Raw genomic sequence first — 19,731 nt, 5'->3', positions numbered from 1 at the left:
TGTAACCCTACTTTTGGCCCACCCTGTATATACAGTTTTTTAACTCCAAATTTCTTACTTCGTTAGTCTCTTTACCGAGAGTAGATATTATTTGACAACTCAGTTCTTGCAAAAACGATTTTGAAAATTTAAAATACATGTATACAGGAGTGAAATTTTGTCGGTACTCAATGGTACTGAGTGCCGGAACTTATTTTTTAAAGACTCATTTGAAATGATTTGTTATTTTTCTTTTTATGTTTACACGTAGATTTTTTTCTTTTTCAAAAACAAGTCCACTTCACCCAGTTGAGTACCTCTACTTTTTTTTTTTTTAGAATTTTACCCCTGCACGTATATATCTCGTTATTATTGCATAGCCTATTTACTGCTTTGGCTCTCTTAAAAAATCCCCACAAATATATGTTTTTAGAGTTTTTACGAGAATGAAAGAGTGCCCGTTAAATTATATATTTCAAACTGCACAAATCGTTTGCGAGATACGCAAGATTTTAATAGGAAATGAATTATTTTGTTAGATATATCAATGCGTACACGAAAACAAAATCTGCAGAAATTCTTTTAAAACTTTATTAGTTGTGATGCTGGTAGTTTTAAGTAATATCACAATAATGAACTAAATCTTTAAGTTTCACCTTTTACGCCATCAACTTAGTGCTGCGTAAAGAAAAAAATGTTTTAGGTTTTAGAAAATTCGGGTAATTGCAATCGCGTGTGTGAATAAGATTTAAACCTTAAGGAGGCTGGTGAAACTATTATAACCACTTTATAATCCTACGTGTATCACCTTTCGGGGAGCCATTGTTATATTCTGCACTGTTAAAGGGAAGAGCAAACGTACTTACCTAAATGTTCAACTAAAGACATAAAGTGTTTTGAATAACGTTTGCTAACACATAGTGATCACAGACAAATAATGCTCATGTATTAGACATTTCAATAATCTATTAAAATAACATACAAACAGGTCTCGTCTGAAAATAAAAAAAGACAGAATTTTATGCCAGTTTTTTTGTTTTTTTTTCTGAAAAGTAGTCCATAAAAATTATATTGGTCACGTGCAGAAAACATTATCTGATTTATTGCTCTTACAGGGTAAAATAAAGATATAGACTTTCTTAAGACATGAAAGCATTCAGAGAATTCAGGAAGATTTTTCTTTTTCTATACCCAAAAGATACCAGGCTTTGTTTTTATGTGTCTTCTTGTTATGAAGAAATAAATAAGAACGAAGCCATCCAGAAGAAAGTCTTCTAGTGTTATGTAACAGATTTTGTAAACAAATTTTACACCTTATCTTTAGCAAACAGCGAAATTATCAATATTTGAAACGAAAACGATGCTAGATCTCCATCTGCAACGCCCCCCAGTGACACAGTGGTATGTCTACGGACTTAAACACTAGAAACCGGATTTCGATACCCGTGGTGGGCAGAGCACGGATAGCCCATTGTGCAGTTTTGTGCTTAACTACAAACAAACAAACCTCTTGCAACAGACGCGGCTGCGAATACATGATTCAGTCTAGAGCAGGTACCCTACAGTTACAGCTGTCCTAAATCGACAGAAAGCAGTCGTCTCCTTGTGTTGTGGATGGTGGTCTGCCTTATTCGTGTGTTCGAGAAACTGGTGTAGTGATTTGAATACGACCAATATTCTGCTAAGCACACTTTCAGGACTTGGCAACAACCTGCTGTGATTAGTTATCTTCGTACGATGGCTCTACACAGGAGTGGAATATCCTTAATGTCTTTATGAGGTCTAACCGTTGTTTATGATGATTTATTTCAAAGTGACAATTGATTGTGTGAGATCATTATAAATAACATAAGTTGACTAACTAGTCATTTGCGTTTCAGATCACATGACTGATCATCAGATACCCGATTTGCGTAACAACTTATAGCTATGTTACAAATTCTGCTTAGCCGTTAATTGTGTTTATGCAGTGTATACTTGACACATACAATGAAATAAGTAAGAATACGTTACCCTAAGTCATTTATGTGTAACAATAACAAGTCACATCTTTTTACTGTAGATATAAAGTGATTGTTACTTCACTACCTATACTTTGACCTGCTTCTCCTATGATGATAAAAGTAAACTAGATTTGTAAACGAAAATTGATAAAAATATATAACCGAATCGTATTTTAGTTTGTTTAATTAGCTGAATTATAAAAGTTGCCTCAAGGATTTTTATAAACAGCCTTTTTTTTTTTTTTTTCAAATACGACCTCATTTTTGAGAACACAATAAGGTGTATTATGTCTGGATTTAGTTTATGGAAGTAGGTCAATCCAAAGTAAATTAAACTTACATTTAAATTACACCTTAATGCGAGTTTTATATGTTGAATCTACTAAATCAAAATAAGAAAATCTGTTGCTAATAAAATTTTCGTTAACCGAGTTATACTCTATAATGCTTATCCTAGGTATATTGACGATAATAAAAGTAAGTCACTTGAGCAATTGTTGCCCCCCCCCCAATATCCTTATCGATAGTGTATACTGTATTTATTTATATATTTCATATGAAGATCTGTGGTTCGTGGTGACATGTAAACCCCCAGGCCAGTCATTCCAAGTGAATAATGAACACGTATCCAGACTGTTTGCCGCCCTTGTCACTGGTTATCATCGCTTTCAAGTGAAATCAGCAATAATTAAAGAAACCGCCTTGGGTATAATGATCTGGTTCTGTTTACCCCACTATAAAACTGGTGACTTTTGTCAAGTGTTACGTTACAAGCATGACGCGAGACTAAACATCACAAGTTACTTTTGTTGTTCAAGAATATTTGTGAAAGATTTCCTCAAAATTTATTACTTTAATGTTCCTTTGGTAACGAACGCCCTCTGCAGCTCTGTAACGCCCATCACCTAACAATCGTGACATTATAACAAGCGTGAGTTGTCATTACATAAATATAAGTAAGTTTTGGCATCTCTGACGTTTTAACTGAAACTAAAATGCCTAAGGGAGCATTAAAAATTTACACGCATTTATAATGAGACAAAATAATGAAAATATACAAAATTTATTAGCCTGTTCTGTTGTAACTAGTAAATAAGTTAAGTTTTTTCTTCGATCTTGTGACCGATGTGTTCTTCTGTGCATCAAGATTGCAAGAATGGAGTTCGTCTTTCTGGACCGTAACCCTATTGTGATATTTTGTACGCCTGTCGTTTGTTTGTTATGAGTATTCGAGCAAAGCTACACAAGGGTTATTTGCGCTAGCACTTCCTAATTTTGAACTGATTAGATGAAAGGCAGCTAGTCAACAATACCCATCTTAAACCTTTGGATTTTTCTAATCGAATTGTTGGATTTGACCGTTACTCTTATAATGCACCCACTTTTAAACGAAGAGTGCGATTTTTGCGGCAATGAAAAATGAACCATGGATCTTCAGTTGTTTGTCGTTACTGTAGTTGCATATTAAGTACTTCAATAATAATGAAATGTGTAGTTGAAATGTTTGATTGCCTTAACGATCAGGTTAATAACCAAATAAGCCTGCTGTATAGATCAAAAGTCTTTCGGCTGCTCGCATTCTTACTGTTTGTGTATTCCTTCAAAGGCGTCGTTGTTATTGACTAGATTAGACAAACTGGAATCCGTGTATGTTTTTAATATTCAATACAGCTTTAAACACTAAATTAGGACACCCATTCAGTTGTTTAAACAACTCCTTGTCTACGTTAACCAATAAAGGAAAACAGTTTGAAGTGGTGTGTTGTTAATAATCCCACATTGTAGTTGCCTCGAGCTTATACGGCGTGATACGATGAATACTTTGATAAAATAAACATCTATTGTTAATCTCGTTTATTAATTCCAGTCACCGTATTTCAATGAAGCAACATGCTATTCAGTATTCGAGACGCATACCTTAATAGTTGAAATATTCCACTCACACTGTTGTGCAATTCACTACCGTAAACATTCGCATTTTCAATGTGTAATCGAACACTGAAGAAAGAATATTCTAACTTTCCATAAATAGTGTTTTGTTTGTAAATATAGTAAGATGTAATGATAATGTTTCATAAGGTCATCAAAAATCTATTCACGTAGAACATTGAACAAAATTTATTCTTTTTTCCTTATTTGTTTGCAGTCAGAACCATTGTATTGTGCATAGCTTCAGGCAAATTTATTTGTTATGTCTTCCAAATACTTTCGAAGACTTGGTTGTTAGCTTACGAAACTTTCTTGTTTTATTCATATTTATGCTTCCTAAAATCAAACGGTACAGTAACACTACCGGTACCGCATGTATATATTTAAAGAATGCCAGAAATCCTTATAATATACTCGAATGTCTCAGACTTGGGCTTGGTTTGTTTGGTTTGTTTTGAATTTCGCACAAAGCTACACGAGGGCTATCTGTGTTAACCGTTCCTAATTTAGCAGTGAAAGACTAGAGGGAAGGCAGCTAGTCATCACCACCCACCGCCAACTCTTGGGCTACTCTTTTACCAATGAATAGTGGAATTGACCGTCACATTATAACGCCCCCACAGCTGAAAGGGCGAGCATGTTTGGTGGGACGGGACTTCGAACCCACGACCCTCAGATTACGAGTCGAGCGCCCTAACCACCAGGCCATGCCAGGCCTGACTAGAGGGCTATCATAAGTGTATGTGCGAGCATTGGTTTTTTTTCTCTTTTACGTTAAAAAATAGACTGCTTTTAATAAACTTGGCTAAAATAACTGCTCGTTAGAGGTGCAATTTGAAATATAGAAAGTCTGAACCGTTATTAATAGAAGTTCCCTCATTTTGACATTAAGAATTAGCAAAGCCTGAACTTAATCTGCTCAAAATAGGTTGCTTAGGCCTACTTTATTCTTTCTACAGATTAACAGTTAAAGAAGAAAGTTTTTGATGGGCAAGGAGTTTTGTTTTCTATGTTCGTGAAATACTAGGCTAAATTGACTACGTGGCATAACTAAAAATGTCGGTAAGTTTCTAGTTGTAATTTAAATATCATGATATTAAAATAAAAAACACATGAGATTAAAATTTAGGTACGTTTTGAAACAATAAATCCAATAATCTGTACACTTTGGGAAAGAAAGCCCTTCCTTCTTCAGAGGTGAATTGGTCTGTAAAAGATATCTGCTATTTACGTGGGATGAATTTGGGTATTTGTAAGGGAAGTTTGTTTATCTCGATGTAGAGTGTTTGGGCATACCAGCAAATGTTAACGAACTAATAGCTTTACTGTGATCAGTTCGTTACAGAAAATTTTTTATGTTAATATTTGTTTGCGAAGTTAATTTTTCGTTGATTGAACACATTGACACGTAGCAGCAAATGGAAAAGAATTTAATTTCTCGGTATGAATTTCTATTAAAGAAGTGATAGGAATAAAAAGAATTATCATGCTTTAACAAGTACAACCTGTCTTGACTTCTTTCAGGTCACAGCTTAAAGCTGTGATAAAACTTATAAATTCAGTTATTATAAATCAGATGTAAGATCCAGTTGCACAGTGGTTAGTAATCAAGAGTCTTAAGTTTCAAGAGCCCAAGTTCGCGTCCCGTTAACACAAAAAAGAAAAAGATGGCTTTCACTTTAGAGCCCGTTATAAGTTTCGAGAAATTGTGAGATTTCGTATGCCAGAAATGGAACTGCCGCGCGGAATTATTCGCTGGCTATCAAACTCTCTGGAAAACAGAAAATGCAAAATAAATGTAAGGGGGACCTTCTTAGAGACTTTTACTCCAGAGGCTGGTGTACCCCAAGGAGGAGTAGTTAGACCTATACTATTCATCATGTATGTGAGCAATATGCCACTTAAACATCCCAATTTCGGCTCTTCCTCACCATCAGCAGACGATGTCGCGGTTTGGAAAAGTGCTCCTACTCCCTCACTAGCAGCCACAAATTTACAACCCCAATTAAACAACATTGTTAAATATTGCCCAAAATATCGTATTAAAATAAATATCCCCAAAAGTCAACTAATAGTATTTGCGAAACTGACTAGACAAAAAAAAAAAAAGAGCTACATGAATGGAACACTATTCCAGACCACAACATCATCAAAATTTCTAGGATTAACCTACGATTCGAAATTAACGTGGATAAATCATATAATAACAATCTTCTAACAAGAATCTGGAAGTGATCGAATTATATAAGGGGTTTAAGCGGTAAAAACTAGGGAACTTCACCAGAAAACATAATCAAAATATATAAAACCTATATACGTCCAGTAATTGAGTACGTACGTTCGGCTTTGATAGTACCCAAATACATTAACAAACTACAATCAATACAAAACACCATACTCAATATTGCATACAAAGTACCCAGATGCACATCATCCAAATTCATACACAATTATGCAAATATACAAACCATATCCGATAGACTCCTGCATAATTCGCTAAATTACTTCTCGAAAAATTGGCAAAAGAATGACCTGCCATGCGAATTAGATCGCTTTTGCATACATGATGATAATAGACCCAAGCACCTCGCTCCTGTTAATATCTATATTAAAAATAAAAACTTAATAATGCTACCTATTACTAGACCAACAAATCTACACTGGTCTAGTATTAACTTGAAAATATTTAAAATGGTATTTATGTCAAATGTTCTCAGTTAGTGCTACCTAGTGAGTTGTGTTTTTATATGTGATGAACTGTTCGTTATCGTACAAGACTATGTAACACCGAACTGAGCGAACACATAAAATCACAAGAATAACTATAGTAATACCTATATGGACATAGCCCTGAAAGGGGTCAGAGTAAGTGCGGTCTACTCTTACCCTCATGTAGTATTATTAATACTCATCAGTAACCACCAACTTCAGCACAGGAGGGAGGAAGAGGTTACAAGAACCTGACCCTCCCTGGTCTTTAACTACCTAAATCCCGATCATGATCGACCAACTGCGGAAGCACCTCGAGGAACCACGCATATATAAAAGAAATTTGAAATGATTTAAGGAAAACTCCTATTTTTGACACTGCGAAATGTTTTATTGATTGGATTTTACCCAAAAAAGGGAACTGTTTTGTTGACTAAGAATCTTAGTAGGATTTTTACGTAATTCTGTGTTGTATCCAACTGTTGCTTGTTTGGCTCTGTTCAGGACGTTATTAATGTATTAACTTCTCCACTTATCTGCAGTTGATTTACATATGTTGCAATTACATATATTTTAGGACTAACATAGTACATAAAAGCGTGTAATCAACTTTTTCTGGTTTTTCTGGAACTGGGAGAAGGTTAATACAAACATTAAGATAACAGGAAAAATTGGGGAATTTGATATCCTTCCCTCTTTTCAGAATTTTGTTATTATGTTGTAGCTTTAAATGTAGAATTATATGTTGTTCAATACTGGACTTTTTTTTCAGGTTTGAACTCTGAGTTATACTACGTGCGCGACGGAAAAGTGAATACCTACGCCCTAGGATTTGAAGTAGTTGTACCAAATGAAATATCTGAGCTTCGTTTTACTTGGGAAAGTTTGATTCATCAGAAGGTAAGAGTTTGGTTTAGGTATCTTTCGTACTCTTGCCAAGTTGAAGTTGTAGAAAGTAATGTTAACATTTTTGTTTGAGTAGTTAACAGACACAGTTGGTATGAGTAGTCCCAGAAAACGATAATCAGTTAGTATTGATCACAAGCCAAGGGATTAACTCTCGTAAAGGCACTGTTTATAACCCAGCCGATTTTGTTGGTTTAACACGCACACGCGCTTAAGATCTTTTGCAGTAATGTAGAGATGAAAGATAATTGTGAAGTCATTTGTTTTATCTAGACAGTTTAACGGGCTTATCCGTGTCTGCTTGACAGTTTGTGCCTTTGAATAAATGTAACTTTTGACACACACACACAAAAAGAAGTTGAAGCTTTTCAAAATCCAGTTCGTGATTTGTTTGACTGCATCTTGCAGTCGTGGCAAGAGTTTCTTTCTGTGTTGTTAGCTCGAGACCGTGTGTTTAGAATGGCAGCCGTTGACCTCCAAGTACAGAGTTCACTTCTGACCTGTTGTTCTAAATGTCGTAGGACCGGAGCCCATCTTTACTTGACGTTGGTAGTGCCTAAGCTTTATTAAAACTGGTCAGACGAACATAATGACATGCTGGCGCCCTTATTTCTGATTTTGTATTGACTGTCCATGCACGAAATCACATGATATTGAGAACTGATGGTTAGGGGTGTATCTAACTTTGTAATTTTGTGCACGGTCACTTTTGTTTCTCTCATTAACAGAAATATTCTGACTTTTAATGAAACAGACTTAGCGTGCTGTTTTAAATTAACTAATCTAGCGTGCAGCTCACGATCACGTTAGTAATCGTACTTACCATGGTCTAACCATTCATTTTATTTGCTTTTAATCGATAGGCTGATAGAGTTTTAATCTCACCACTCATCATACTCTGCCCCCCAGAGGCACAGCGATATGTCTGCGGGTTTACAACGCTAGAAACCGGATTTCGATACCCGTGGTGGGCAGAGCACAGATAGCCCATTGTGTAGCTTTGTGCTTCACTACAAACAAACATCATATTCTTCTGGAAAACATTCCAGCAATTTATAAGAAACAAACAATTTTAAAATTATTTAATATAATTCCTTAAAGCTCAATAGTTGTTTATTTTATATTTTTAATCATTGTGGTTTCTGGGAATGAGTTTTACTCTTCTAATTAAATTTGAACTGTTGGAAATTCAAAATATTTAGTTCTGATTTGGTTTACTTTGAACTCGATTTTATAGTTTTATAGCTAGATGTAATGGTCTCTCTCTTCTCATGGGTTGCTTTATCCAGTAGATCACTGCATCGTCGTGATCCCCCCCCCACCCCCTGTGGTTCAGCGGTAAGTCTGAAGGCTTATAACACATAAAAACCGGTTTTTGATACCATTGGTGGGCACAGTACAGATAGTCTATTGTGTAGCTTTGTGCTTAAAGATAAACAAATAAGCAAACATCGACATTCATGTGATGAAGACAAGTTTATTTTCATGTTAAAATGTTACTGACTGTGATACAAGGTGAAAATTCTTTGTTACAAATTTATTTGGTTTCAGATCAAGTTTAAATAGTGTGATTTATACTCTTAATCTTAAGACGTTGCAGAGAACAAGCATGCCAGCTCTGAGCTTTTCTTAATGTGTAATTATTTTAATGTATTTATTCAAAAGTCAAACACAACCTACTATTTACCACAAAGTTTTACTGCTTTTATTTTTATCATTCAATGGTTCAGTGGTAACTTACGTATTTATAACATTGAAATTCGGGGTTCGTTCTTTGCGGTAGACAGAACACATACAAACAAACAAAAACTTAAGTAAATACTACTTTCAAACTTTCAAGTAAATGTTAAAACCAAGCCTCTCATGACGGTTATATTCTATCAAGAATGGCAACATTTGATCTGGGACACCAACCGATTGTAACTACCATTTTCAGCTCAAAAACAATTAATTTGTGTTAGAGGTGGAAAATAATTTGAAATATTTCGACATTTTAATACCCTAAAAGCTTGTCCGCATTTTACTAACCGAAAAATATATAAATTAAAATGGCAGCTCTTGTTAAGTTTTACATTTATTAAAATTTGGTTGACCTTGTCATATCTTTTCTTTCTTCTGCAATAATCCTCATCTTATACTTTCAAACACACATACACACACAAATAAAAAAGTTATTGGTCGTTAATTGGTGTCACAATAGTGTACAAGGGTTGTTCATACCAGCTATTATGAGAGTATTAAAACATAAGCACCTCAGAAATTCTTTAGTTGTTGTTGTCAAATGCGAACGGAATCTACGTTTATAACAGTCATCTTATATTTAAACATTTCAGTCATTTGTTCGATTGTAATATCTTCCAATAATAATAATAATAAAACAACATAGTATGAATTAGATTGTAAAACTGCCAGATTTTTATCAAGATGGTAGTAAAGTTATGTAACTAATGAAATTGTCAGTGTTGCCCTCTAGTAGGCAAGTCTGTGAAGAAAATATCTTTCAAGCGTAATAAAAATGTTACGACGAAATTGGGCACGATGAAAGAATAATAAATTGAGAATAAATTATAAATTCCAATCGCCCGATTATTTTTATATTTTCTAAAACCACCGTTATAGTATGTTACACTGTTATTTGATAATTATATATAATGTTTAAAAAAGTGAAAATTATAATTTATTAATTATACAAAGAGCAGAATCCAAAATCTTGCTATATATTGAAACTTAAAAGTGAAAATGTATTCCTAAAAACGTTATTTCATTTTACAAACGGTCCCCAGTGGCTCAGCGGCATGTCTGCAGGCTTATAATGCTAAAAATCGGGTTTTGATACCCATGTTGGACACAGCACAAATATCCCATTGATTATCTTTGTGCTTAACTGAACAAATACACAATAAAACATTTTATAAACCAACTTATCTAAGAAAATAATACAGTTTGCAATGTTTTTCAAAAGCTTGCACTGAGTGTTTTGACTATTCTTATTCCAATAGCATCCTGGATTGTCTTGTTGTTTATTAAAATTAGAAGTTGTCATGTTGTCCAACAATGTGCGTTTCATACCTGAAGGACTGGAAGTTTAAGCATATTGTTTAGTTGAAAGTTGACTGCATGACAGACACTGAGTAAAAACAATACTGTAGGGGTTTCGCCTTCGAATGTCGAAAGTCGTCTGAATGCTGGTTTGCTTTTTCTTTGTGATACTAACATTTCCCCTTGTAATGACGGTGATGGATTAAAGTGTTTGCACACAAAGCAATCGTCTTAAAATGAAAACGGAGTTGTTATTGCATTCTTTGAAATAAAAAATAGGCTTAACATCACATGCAGATTAGCGTGGTCTGCTATATATCTACTAAAGCAATTAAAGTAACAGAAACTATCCGTGCAAGAGAGACTGGAATAAGGGGGAAAAGTTGAATTAAATATGAAAATGAATTAATAAAATAAATATTAATAGGCAAAACAGTAATTAAATCAAAGAAAAAGGCTGAAAATATATAACAACAGTGAACATTGTATTAATTATAAACATGAAATGCAATTAAATAAACTGAAAGTAATAATAAAGAGCATAATTTTACTTTATAAGTTACTAATTGTGTTTTATCAATACCTACAGAGTAACTAAGCATTTCAATAACTTTTATTGGCATGCGTTTTATGGTTTATAATTATATTAAACTATTTAAGTTTCGTGATTGGCACTCGATTTAGCAACTTATATATATATGTGTGTTTGCACATTATTGTGTTCTAGCTTTAGAGATGTATACAAAGGGTTAATATGGTCCAGTAGTTAGTGGGACGGGTAGCAAATCAAAAGGTCCAAGGTTTGAGTTGCGATAAGCTGCTGAATACGCTCCTTAGTTTCAGCTATGGTGTGTTTTAACTCTGACAAGCAATTTCTCTATTCAGTTAATGGCAGCAACATAATTGGGGATGGGTACTTATCCTCCCTCTGGTCAGCAGTTCTAAATTAGGATTAGCTATACTTGAACTTTAAGGACTTCTGCTCTAACTACTTAACCCGTGTGTCGCAGAAATTGAGGTGTCAAGACTGAAAGTACTAAATACATATCACATTCCATTTCAACTGTTTATAAAATAATTTTATACAAAAATAAACGGTGTGTAGTTTTATTACATATATACATTTATCTAAATAATAACCAAACATAGAACCAATCTGAAAAACAACAACAAATATTGCGTACATACCCCATCCTATCAATTAGTTTGCCTTCTACATATTTGTGAAGAATGTTAAGCAGGATCAAAAACTTACAACGGATGAGTTTAGCACTTCAACCTGTCTTCTTCACTACTAGCATTTCAAATTCATAGACATGACTTTTAAACTGGCTCGTGGTGTTACCTGCTGATCGCAGAGAAGATAAAACATATTTATGATGGAGATTGTCTTTAACAACATCGGTAAAGTTATTAGAACTGTGAAACTCATTTATTAAAGTCAGTAGCTCTGAAGTTAAAAACTTGAACTTACTGTAGTATTTTCAGTTTCTTTATGTCGTTGCCCCCCTGGTAGCTCAGCGGTAAGTGTATGGCTTATAACGCTAAAAATCGGGTTTCGATACATGTAGTGGGCGTGGCACAGATAACCCGTAGTGTAGTTTTGTGCTTAACAACAAACAGTTTACCCTGTTACTAAAGCTATAGCTTATAGTTGTAGAATAAATATTTTAGTGAACCAGATGATACTTTCTTAACATTTTAACCTCTTTGTTTCAAACTTTATTAAGATTGTGGAAAAGTGTTACACATATCTTGAATAATTATAAAATAGTTTTGTGATTGACATTTTCCAATTTTTAATCATCTTATAGAAAAACAAATTAGTGAATGTTAGGAGATGTAATTGTAATTGATTTTTTTTTAATGAAACTTGCTGCAGTAAATGAACGTCTACTTCTCTATATCCGATGACATAAAATGTTTTTGTGCTACCTTTACGTTCCTGGAATTAAATTACCTAGCCAGAGTTCGATTAGCGTTGTTTTGTTTTTCAACTGTAGTTTCTTTCTTCGTTTGAATTACTTTACGCACATTTAACGACATGCGAAATTTGTAGTTGGTCCCGGAGAATGACTTCTTGCAAGTTATTGAAGGAGAAAAGGACTTGAACTACAAGCTAGCTAGAGCTAACAATGGCTCGGATGCTGACCACTCAGCCAGATGTTAATGGTGTACTTATGACCTGGAAATAGACTCCCTTGGCTAACGGTGTCACCTGAGCTCCTGTGTTCATTAGATAGAGCGTGGGATAGTAGCCTCATGTCTTTTTCACTGGAGTCGTTAATTTGTCTCACATGCAGTTCCAAGGAGCTTATGTTGACCATAGATATAAAGTTTCTGTTGCCTTTATTCTTTTTTCCTTGTAACACAATGGAAACATCTTAATTTCTAACCTGTCTTCAAATAAAATATTATCAAAAAACATATTCATAACTACTTGTACTTGTTCAAAAAAAGGAATTGTGTCGAAACATTGATATACTATCTCTATTATTTGTTCTTCAGAAGAATATAAAACTTTCAAACACGTATATATTTTTGTTTACTAACGAACAGAATATTTGTCACAACACGTACACGTTTCTGTATTTGTTTCTTGTGAGAATACTTTTATACATCTATATTTTGCATCCTGAAGAACTAACACGTTAATTGTTAAAAACATACATACGGTAACTGTCAAATTAAGAATACATAGAATTTTCAAAGTGATTATATAACTGTGTTTCTACATATTTCAGAAGGAGGAAAAAGTAGGTGGACGCACGTATGTTTGTATTTTGACTTCTGAGTGATAACGAGGGTTGCCAACATACAAAAAGAAACGTATTTTTTACCCAAACTTCTCTTAGACTGATCGCTATGAATAATGAAAATTTAAAAAAAAGAACATAAATTCAAGTGATTTCTGTTCGTAAATTTTTATTGTTGTAATGTACCACATCGTTACTCTACCAATGTATAGTCTCATTCGCTACTTAACATTTGATAAACGTTACATGGCATACGTCAAATAGAAGCCCGTGTGTATATAGAATGCACAGATTTTGACAAAGTAATACTTAGGCTACGCACTGACTTACCTTATAGGCGTTGTTTTCTGCTTTTTTGGTTATAAGTATGTACATTTGTTGGTGATAAATAAATAAACAGATCACCATTACCGTATGCGATTTAACGTCAACCTTTATGATATCAGTTTATATTTCGTAGTTTGTTTCAGCATCTAAAAATGTTATTAAATGAATGTTCTGAGACGTAGTTATGCAATACATTCAATAAACTTATAATTAATCAAACAAAACAACCTTTTATCATATCAGTTCAAATTTCGTTATTTCAGTTCGGACCAGACTGTGCAATCTTTTAGGAGATAAAAAATACTACATTTTAATTGCGAAAAGTTCACATTAAATAATCCGGTTTCAGTTTCGAGGACTAGAAGATGATGGATAGAAGAAATCTTTCAAATTTATATAACATAAAAAATATTATTTTGTATTTTAAATCATCTTCATGAACACATTTTGTTTGTTTAGAAATTAATAATGTTTATTGTCATTACTAAAAAATATAGTTTTCTCATTAAATTTATGAAGAATATCATTAATTTTATAATATTTTTCAAAAGTCTGTTTGCACTCATCTTTAATTTTATTAGTGTGTTAAGTTTCTTAAGTTAAATTTTAAAGATAAAAATGTTATTGGTAGACTTGTTAAAGTAATCTAAAAAGCTAATTTTATCAGAGGAACATACCACAAAAAAATTGTATCTCTTATACCATACCCCAGACAAACATGAAAAGTTGTATCTTTATTAAGCTTGTAAACTTGTTTAATTTCTCAAAGCAAGACTCGATAAATGCTTAGAAAAAAGCTGGCTATGAGATAAACTCCCATTGACAAAAGAAAGGACTATTCTTTTCTTTTTTATAAGAAACAAATACAAGTCATGCCATCATTTAACTGGGTCCGATGTCAAAGTACATGACTAGAATACGCATTTAATTTTTATACACGTTTAACAGTGATGAGGCGCTTGCGAAAGAAATGTATATGATTTTAAACTGTTTATATTCATAATAAGTAAGGTTTGCATACTCACGAAATTAAAAAAAATTAAATTATTTAGGTAGAGGTAAGTAAATAGCGATATTAGATAAACTTTTATTTAGTTATTTTGTTGTTTTAGGACAGCTGTCCAGTTCTTTAAAGGCAACTGAATAAATTATAATTTTTATTCGTAAGTCGTCAGTATTTTCTCAAGTTCGTAACTTGTACATACGTCAGCTGTCAAGTGTTGTGAAATGTTTCCAAATCTGACACAAAATGCCTTGTAGCAATCTCCGATAGCAAGCCATTTAAATTCAAATTCTATTGACTGTTTTATTTTATTTTTTAAGAAATCTTGAAGAACACTTGATAGATGTTGCCTATTCTGCCCATACGACACCTTAATTTTGACGAAAATAAAAATGAAATGGACAGTATTTGCTTAGTTCAGAGTGACAATTGTATATTATTCCTTCAAGACCTTTTCAACAAGTGTCATTTTGACTAAATAGTTGCTGCCCATTTCACCTTTGTTTTTCATCATGAATACTTTGCCTAAATCATCTATAAAAGTAAATCTTTATTCAGATCTGATACTTTTATGCTTTTATACTTAAAATAGTTTACTCTCACTGTGTGTTTGTTTGTTTGTAATTCAGCACAAAGTTACACAATGGGCTACGCCGCTGTGCCACTGGGGGGGGGGGGCAACTTTTACCGTGGGCATATACAGGAGTTGAACAAAACTATTTTGTATCGCCAATGGAATCGGCTTAATAACATGTGGTTCGACCTTTGGCTGATAGAACTGCTTCAATTCTTTATACTAGGGTATCTGTAAGTACGTAAAAGGAATTTGGACTCCATTTCTTTACGATACAATTTGACATAAAGCACAGCAATCTCGTTCACTCGTGATGATTTTCCAAACACTGTTACACCTACCTGATGAGATACTCATCATGCTGTAATAACCTCTGATATTGTTTTTCTTCCAATGGCAAGAAGTTGTGCAATTTGAGCCACAAAAGCATAAATTAATCGGACTCCTATGGTCATAAATCACACAGAATAGAGCTTACATAAGTTTAAATAAAACCTGTCTCAGAGGAATAGCAAATTAATCAATAAGCTGAAAGTCTTGTCAATGTAACTACTTGGGAGGAATGAGCTTATCTTTAAGTAGATGTTTCAGTTCTTTGTCCAATTCCTGGATCTGACACACACTATATAACCTTTGTTTCAGCTTTAAAAAGTGTGATCTTAAATAAACGTTTTCAGAAATAGCAAGGCAATATAATTAATAAACTTATAATTAATATTAAATAAAGCAAATATTGCATATTAATTGTTTATTTGTTGTTAGGCACAAAGCTACATAATGGGCTATCTGTACTGTGCCCACCGTGAGTATCGAAACCCAATTTTTAGCGTTATTTCTAAACATTGTTTTGTGTTGAAATGACAACTAATAAGCAAAGTATAAGTAAGTATTCAACATCACGTGTTTTTCTTAAATATAAAACTTGCATTGTAACTTACTCATTATTCTATCGATAAACTGACAGTGAGAGAATTAAAAGAGCTCCAGATTTATTTTCACAGTGCATGTGCGATACATAAACCGACATATATAACTAAGTTTTTAGCCGCGGCATATCGGCTAATACAATGGCTCTGAGTTTTTTGTTTGTTTTTTCAAGTACAAAATTTTAGCTTACAGCTCCATCTCTTGTCTTATTTGAGACCTAATTTGCAGCCGCAGCTATTGAGGATTCCCTCTTGTTTTCATTTTAAAACATAACCAAGTTGATAAAATCTAAATTGTTGCACCGTTTTTAAAATACAAAATACCAGTAACTTGTTATTATTATTATTTTCCATTTGATTATATTGGTTATTATAATAGTAAAATTTGGTAACATAACTGTCTGATCTATAAGGTTCTATTTGAGTGGTAAAGTTTGAAACCGTCTGATTTATATGATTCTTGGTATTAGAATTGTAAAATTTGATAACATAACTGCCTTTATATAAATTACACATAGAGGAAAATTGCAAGTAACTTTTTCATTCTTTAGTTAAAGTGAATGTATTATTGTACTTCTTGTTTTATTCGTACCCTTGCTAACCCCTCCAGCTACAGTATTCTATGGCAGTACTGGTCAATAAGACAGAAGCCCTGGGAACGCCACATCTGGATATTCCCAGAAAAGGTTTAGTGCCAGAAGAGCAAGAGGGTGAGTTTATTATTCCACAGATCTGCACAATCAATACTGTAGGTTTGTTAGAAATCTAAAACAATTGTTACTATAAGATTTTTTTTTCTTTTACAAAATAAATACACAGCTTTATGTAAATATTTCTTACCAAATCATTTTACACGGATAAAGAATAACTCAGGAATTTTGATATTTTGTATGAAATTAATGCGATTGTACTTCTAAACACTAAGTTTGTGTTGTTCTAATAGTGGTTTAGCATTTTATCTTTTCTTGTTCTAAATTAAGTGAAATATCCGAAATATTTGAATTCAGAACTACTCGTGTAAAGAAAATAATTTTCAATCTATTTTACTAGAATTTAATTGGTCTACATCGTGATTTGGCTAATTAAATTATTTTCATTGATCAATATTTCTGTGACATTTGTTATTCGTGCATTGTTTCATGCATGTCATACATCAATAAAACAATATTCTTATTCTAGTGTTTCAAGTCTCGCTGCCATGCACAGGTAAACAAAGTGAAGAAGTTGACGTAAGAATTCAAATCAACGTGACCACAGAAAGCCAATTAAACGTTACATTTCTGACATTGAAACGAAGAAAGATTTGTCTGAAAGGTAAGTGGGAACTTGCAGTGCGATCTTAACAGTTAAAATAATGTTTTAACTGTTGTATTATGGGTTATCTAACCTATATAAAAGCCGGTGTGTGTTATATCACGCTTGAATTCTCAAAATAGGAGGAGTGATAAAAGCCAAAATGCATTTATCCAGATCGAATAGTTTGATTACTGTCTGCCCATTACGATTTTAGTGACGGAGGTCCCGTGAAACCTTATAAGTGTCGTGAGTGTTGGTATTATAAGCCTAAAGTAAAGACGTAGTGTGGAATCATCTAACCTAGAGCCAAGTGCACAAAATTTATCATGAAAGTAAAAATATTGATTCAGTTTTAAACTTAAGTTGTTTCTGACTAAGTTATTTTCTGTTATATCACCAACGTTTTTAATAACAAAAACAAATCTCTTTAATCAACGGAGACTAAATTAAGAAATCAACAAATATTTTTCCAGTTTCCATTTCATTTTATACTTTCAGTACATAGACTAACAACAATATTAGGTTATACTTTTATTGTTAAGCAACATGACATGAAAGCCATTGTTGGAACATAGTGTTACCAAAACGCACTGGCTTTTATATATATTAGAAGTTGTTAATCTAACTGGTTTTTACAAATAATTATTCTATGAATACGTCACGAATTCATAGAATGTATGATCTTAATTTTGATTGGTTCACAAAGGAAATTACCGACGTTTGACTGCCTCCGATTGCACTTTTTTTCTTCTTGGTTGGTCAAGCTTGATTTCTCAAAATTTATGTATTTCAGGTAGCTATGAAATGTGAGTTAAGGTATACTATGCGGTGGGGGTGATAGTACTTGTCCCGTCATTTTTGACGGGCTATACGCTAGTAATAAAATAATGTCTATATAAAAAATTGTTTTTATCAGAGTTGTTATACTTATATAGATGTTATCAGGTATTGCTGACATGATCAAATGTAATTTAAGCATAATTATTTCTCTTAAGTAGACTGAACCTTATAAAATATAAGATTTTGACTAAAATGTAATTGAATGATGATTTGTTACAGTCTACTCTGTGTGTATACTTAATGTTCTTAAATGCATTAAATGCGTTATAAATCATGTTGCCGATAATCTTCTTTTTGTTTCGAGTCTTTTGAAATGTTCTGTAGTAGCTATTGCATATCTTATTAAATACTAATACTGAGGTATGTAAACAAATCTTACTTTCCTAGTGTTACGTATCTGCTTGTTTGTTAATTTCCGGTAGAAATTCTTTCCGAGGAACTTCAGCGATACAAGTCCTTCCTTTCTTGATTAAACCAGTTTATTCTTTCTGGATACAAACTTTTAGTACACAGTATTTCCACAGTCAGTACGTTTCTCGTCACTTTAAACTTAACAACTTTTATAATACATGCTATAAATCACAGCGATTCACAGTCTCGATGACTTTGCTCTCTACGAGTGCAAAACACACACTAGCCCAAAACTCACCGTGACTATTGTTCGCTTTATCATACATTCAATAATGCTGACTTTCCTCGCCAGGCTTATATACTGACAAAGAGGCGTCTCGATCACACTCGAGCTTCCCCGATAATTCGTGAAACTCACTCATACATGCGCTAGCAGTGTCACGTGACACTGCCCCTTCCTTAGTATTGTTTGTCCCGAACAATAGCCACTTACATTAAACCAATAAATAATTAACAATAACTTGATTAAATGTACAGAATTCACAAACACAAAATTAAAATTCAACAAAGTATCTTAATTTTACGGGACATATCTTCTTCCGTACTGGTCTCTGTTTCGTTTGCTTCTGCTTCATGTGGGGTTCATCTGCTTCATCGGGAAACGTCCTATCATTGGTAACAGTCACATCAGTGGTAGTAACTTCATCAAGGGCTTCGCTGTTTCCCTTCTCAAAATCGGGTAGAGTTTCTTCTTCAACAGTGGCTTTTTCAGGTAACACGTCTTCAGCAGCATCATTTTTCTTTCTCTGTATTCAATATCATAATTATGGTCTAACATTCCGATCCAATGTACCAGTTGTCCCTCTGGGTTCTTTAATTATCTTAACCAGCGTAATGCAGCATGGTCGATCCTGATGGTAAACCTAGCCCCATAGAGGTAAGGATGGAAATATGTCAGACTATTTACTACAGCAAGGAGTTCCCTCCATGTTACACAGTAGTTCCTCGCTGGTATGCTTAACACCCTGCTGAAGTAGGCCACCACATGTTCGTTTTCACCCACTTTCTGAGACAACACTCTTCCAATTCTGAC

At 33.5% G+C, this 19,731-nt stretch overlaps 1 protein-coding gene across 1 annotated transcript in view; it reads left to right on the top strand.

Annotated features, from left to right (window-relative positions):
- Positions 1–17,465, top strand: part of LOC111085391 (tyrosine-protein kinase RYK-like) — a gene marked incomplete at its 3' end in the record, with an annotated part of 35,467 nt that extends 18,002 nt beyond the window's left edge. Inside the window, exons 2-4 of the mRNA XM_022383711.1 lie at positions 7,393–7,520; positions 16,762–16,861; positions 17,331–17,465. Of these exons, the coding sequence (XP_022239419.1) occupies positions 7,393–7,520; positions 16,762–16,861; positions 17,331–17,465 (363 nt within the window). The remainder of the gene's footprint in view (positions 1–7,392; positions 7,521–16,761; positions 16,862–17,330) is intronic.
- Positions 17,466–19,731: the final 2,266 nt, after the last annotated feature.

Source organism: Limulus polyphemus, unplaced genomic scaffold (genome assembly GCF_000517525.1).
Source record: "Limulus polyphemus unplaced genomic scaffold, Limulus_polyphemus-2.1.2 Scaffold363, whole genome shotgun sequence".
Taxonomy (NCBI): Eukaryota; Metazoa; Arthropoda; class Merostomata; order Xiphosura; family Limulidae; genus Limulus; species Limulus polyphemus.
This window is presented reverse-complemented; position numbering and strand designations above follow the sequence as displayed.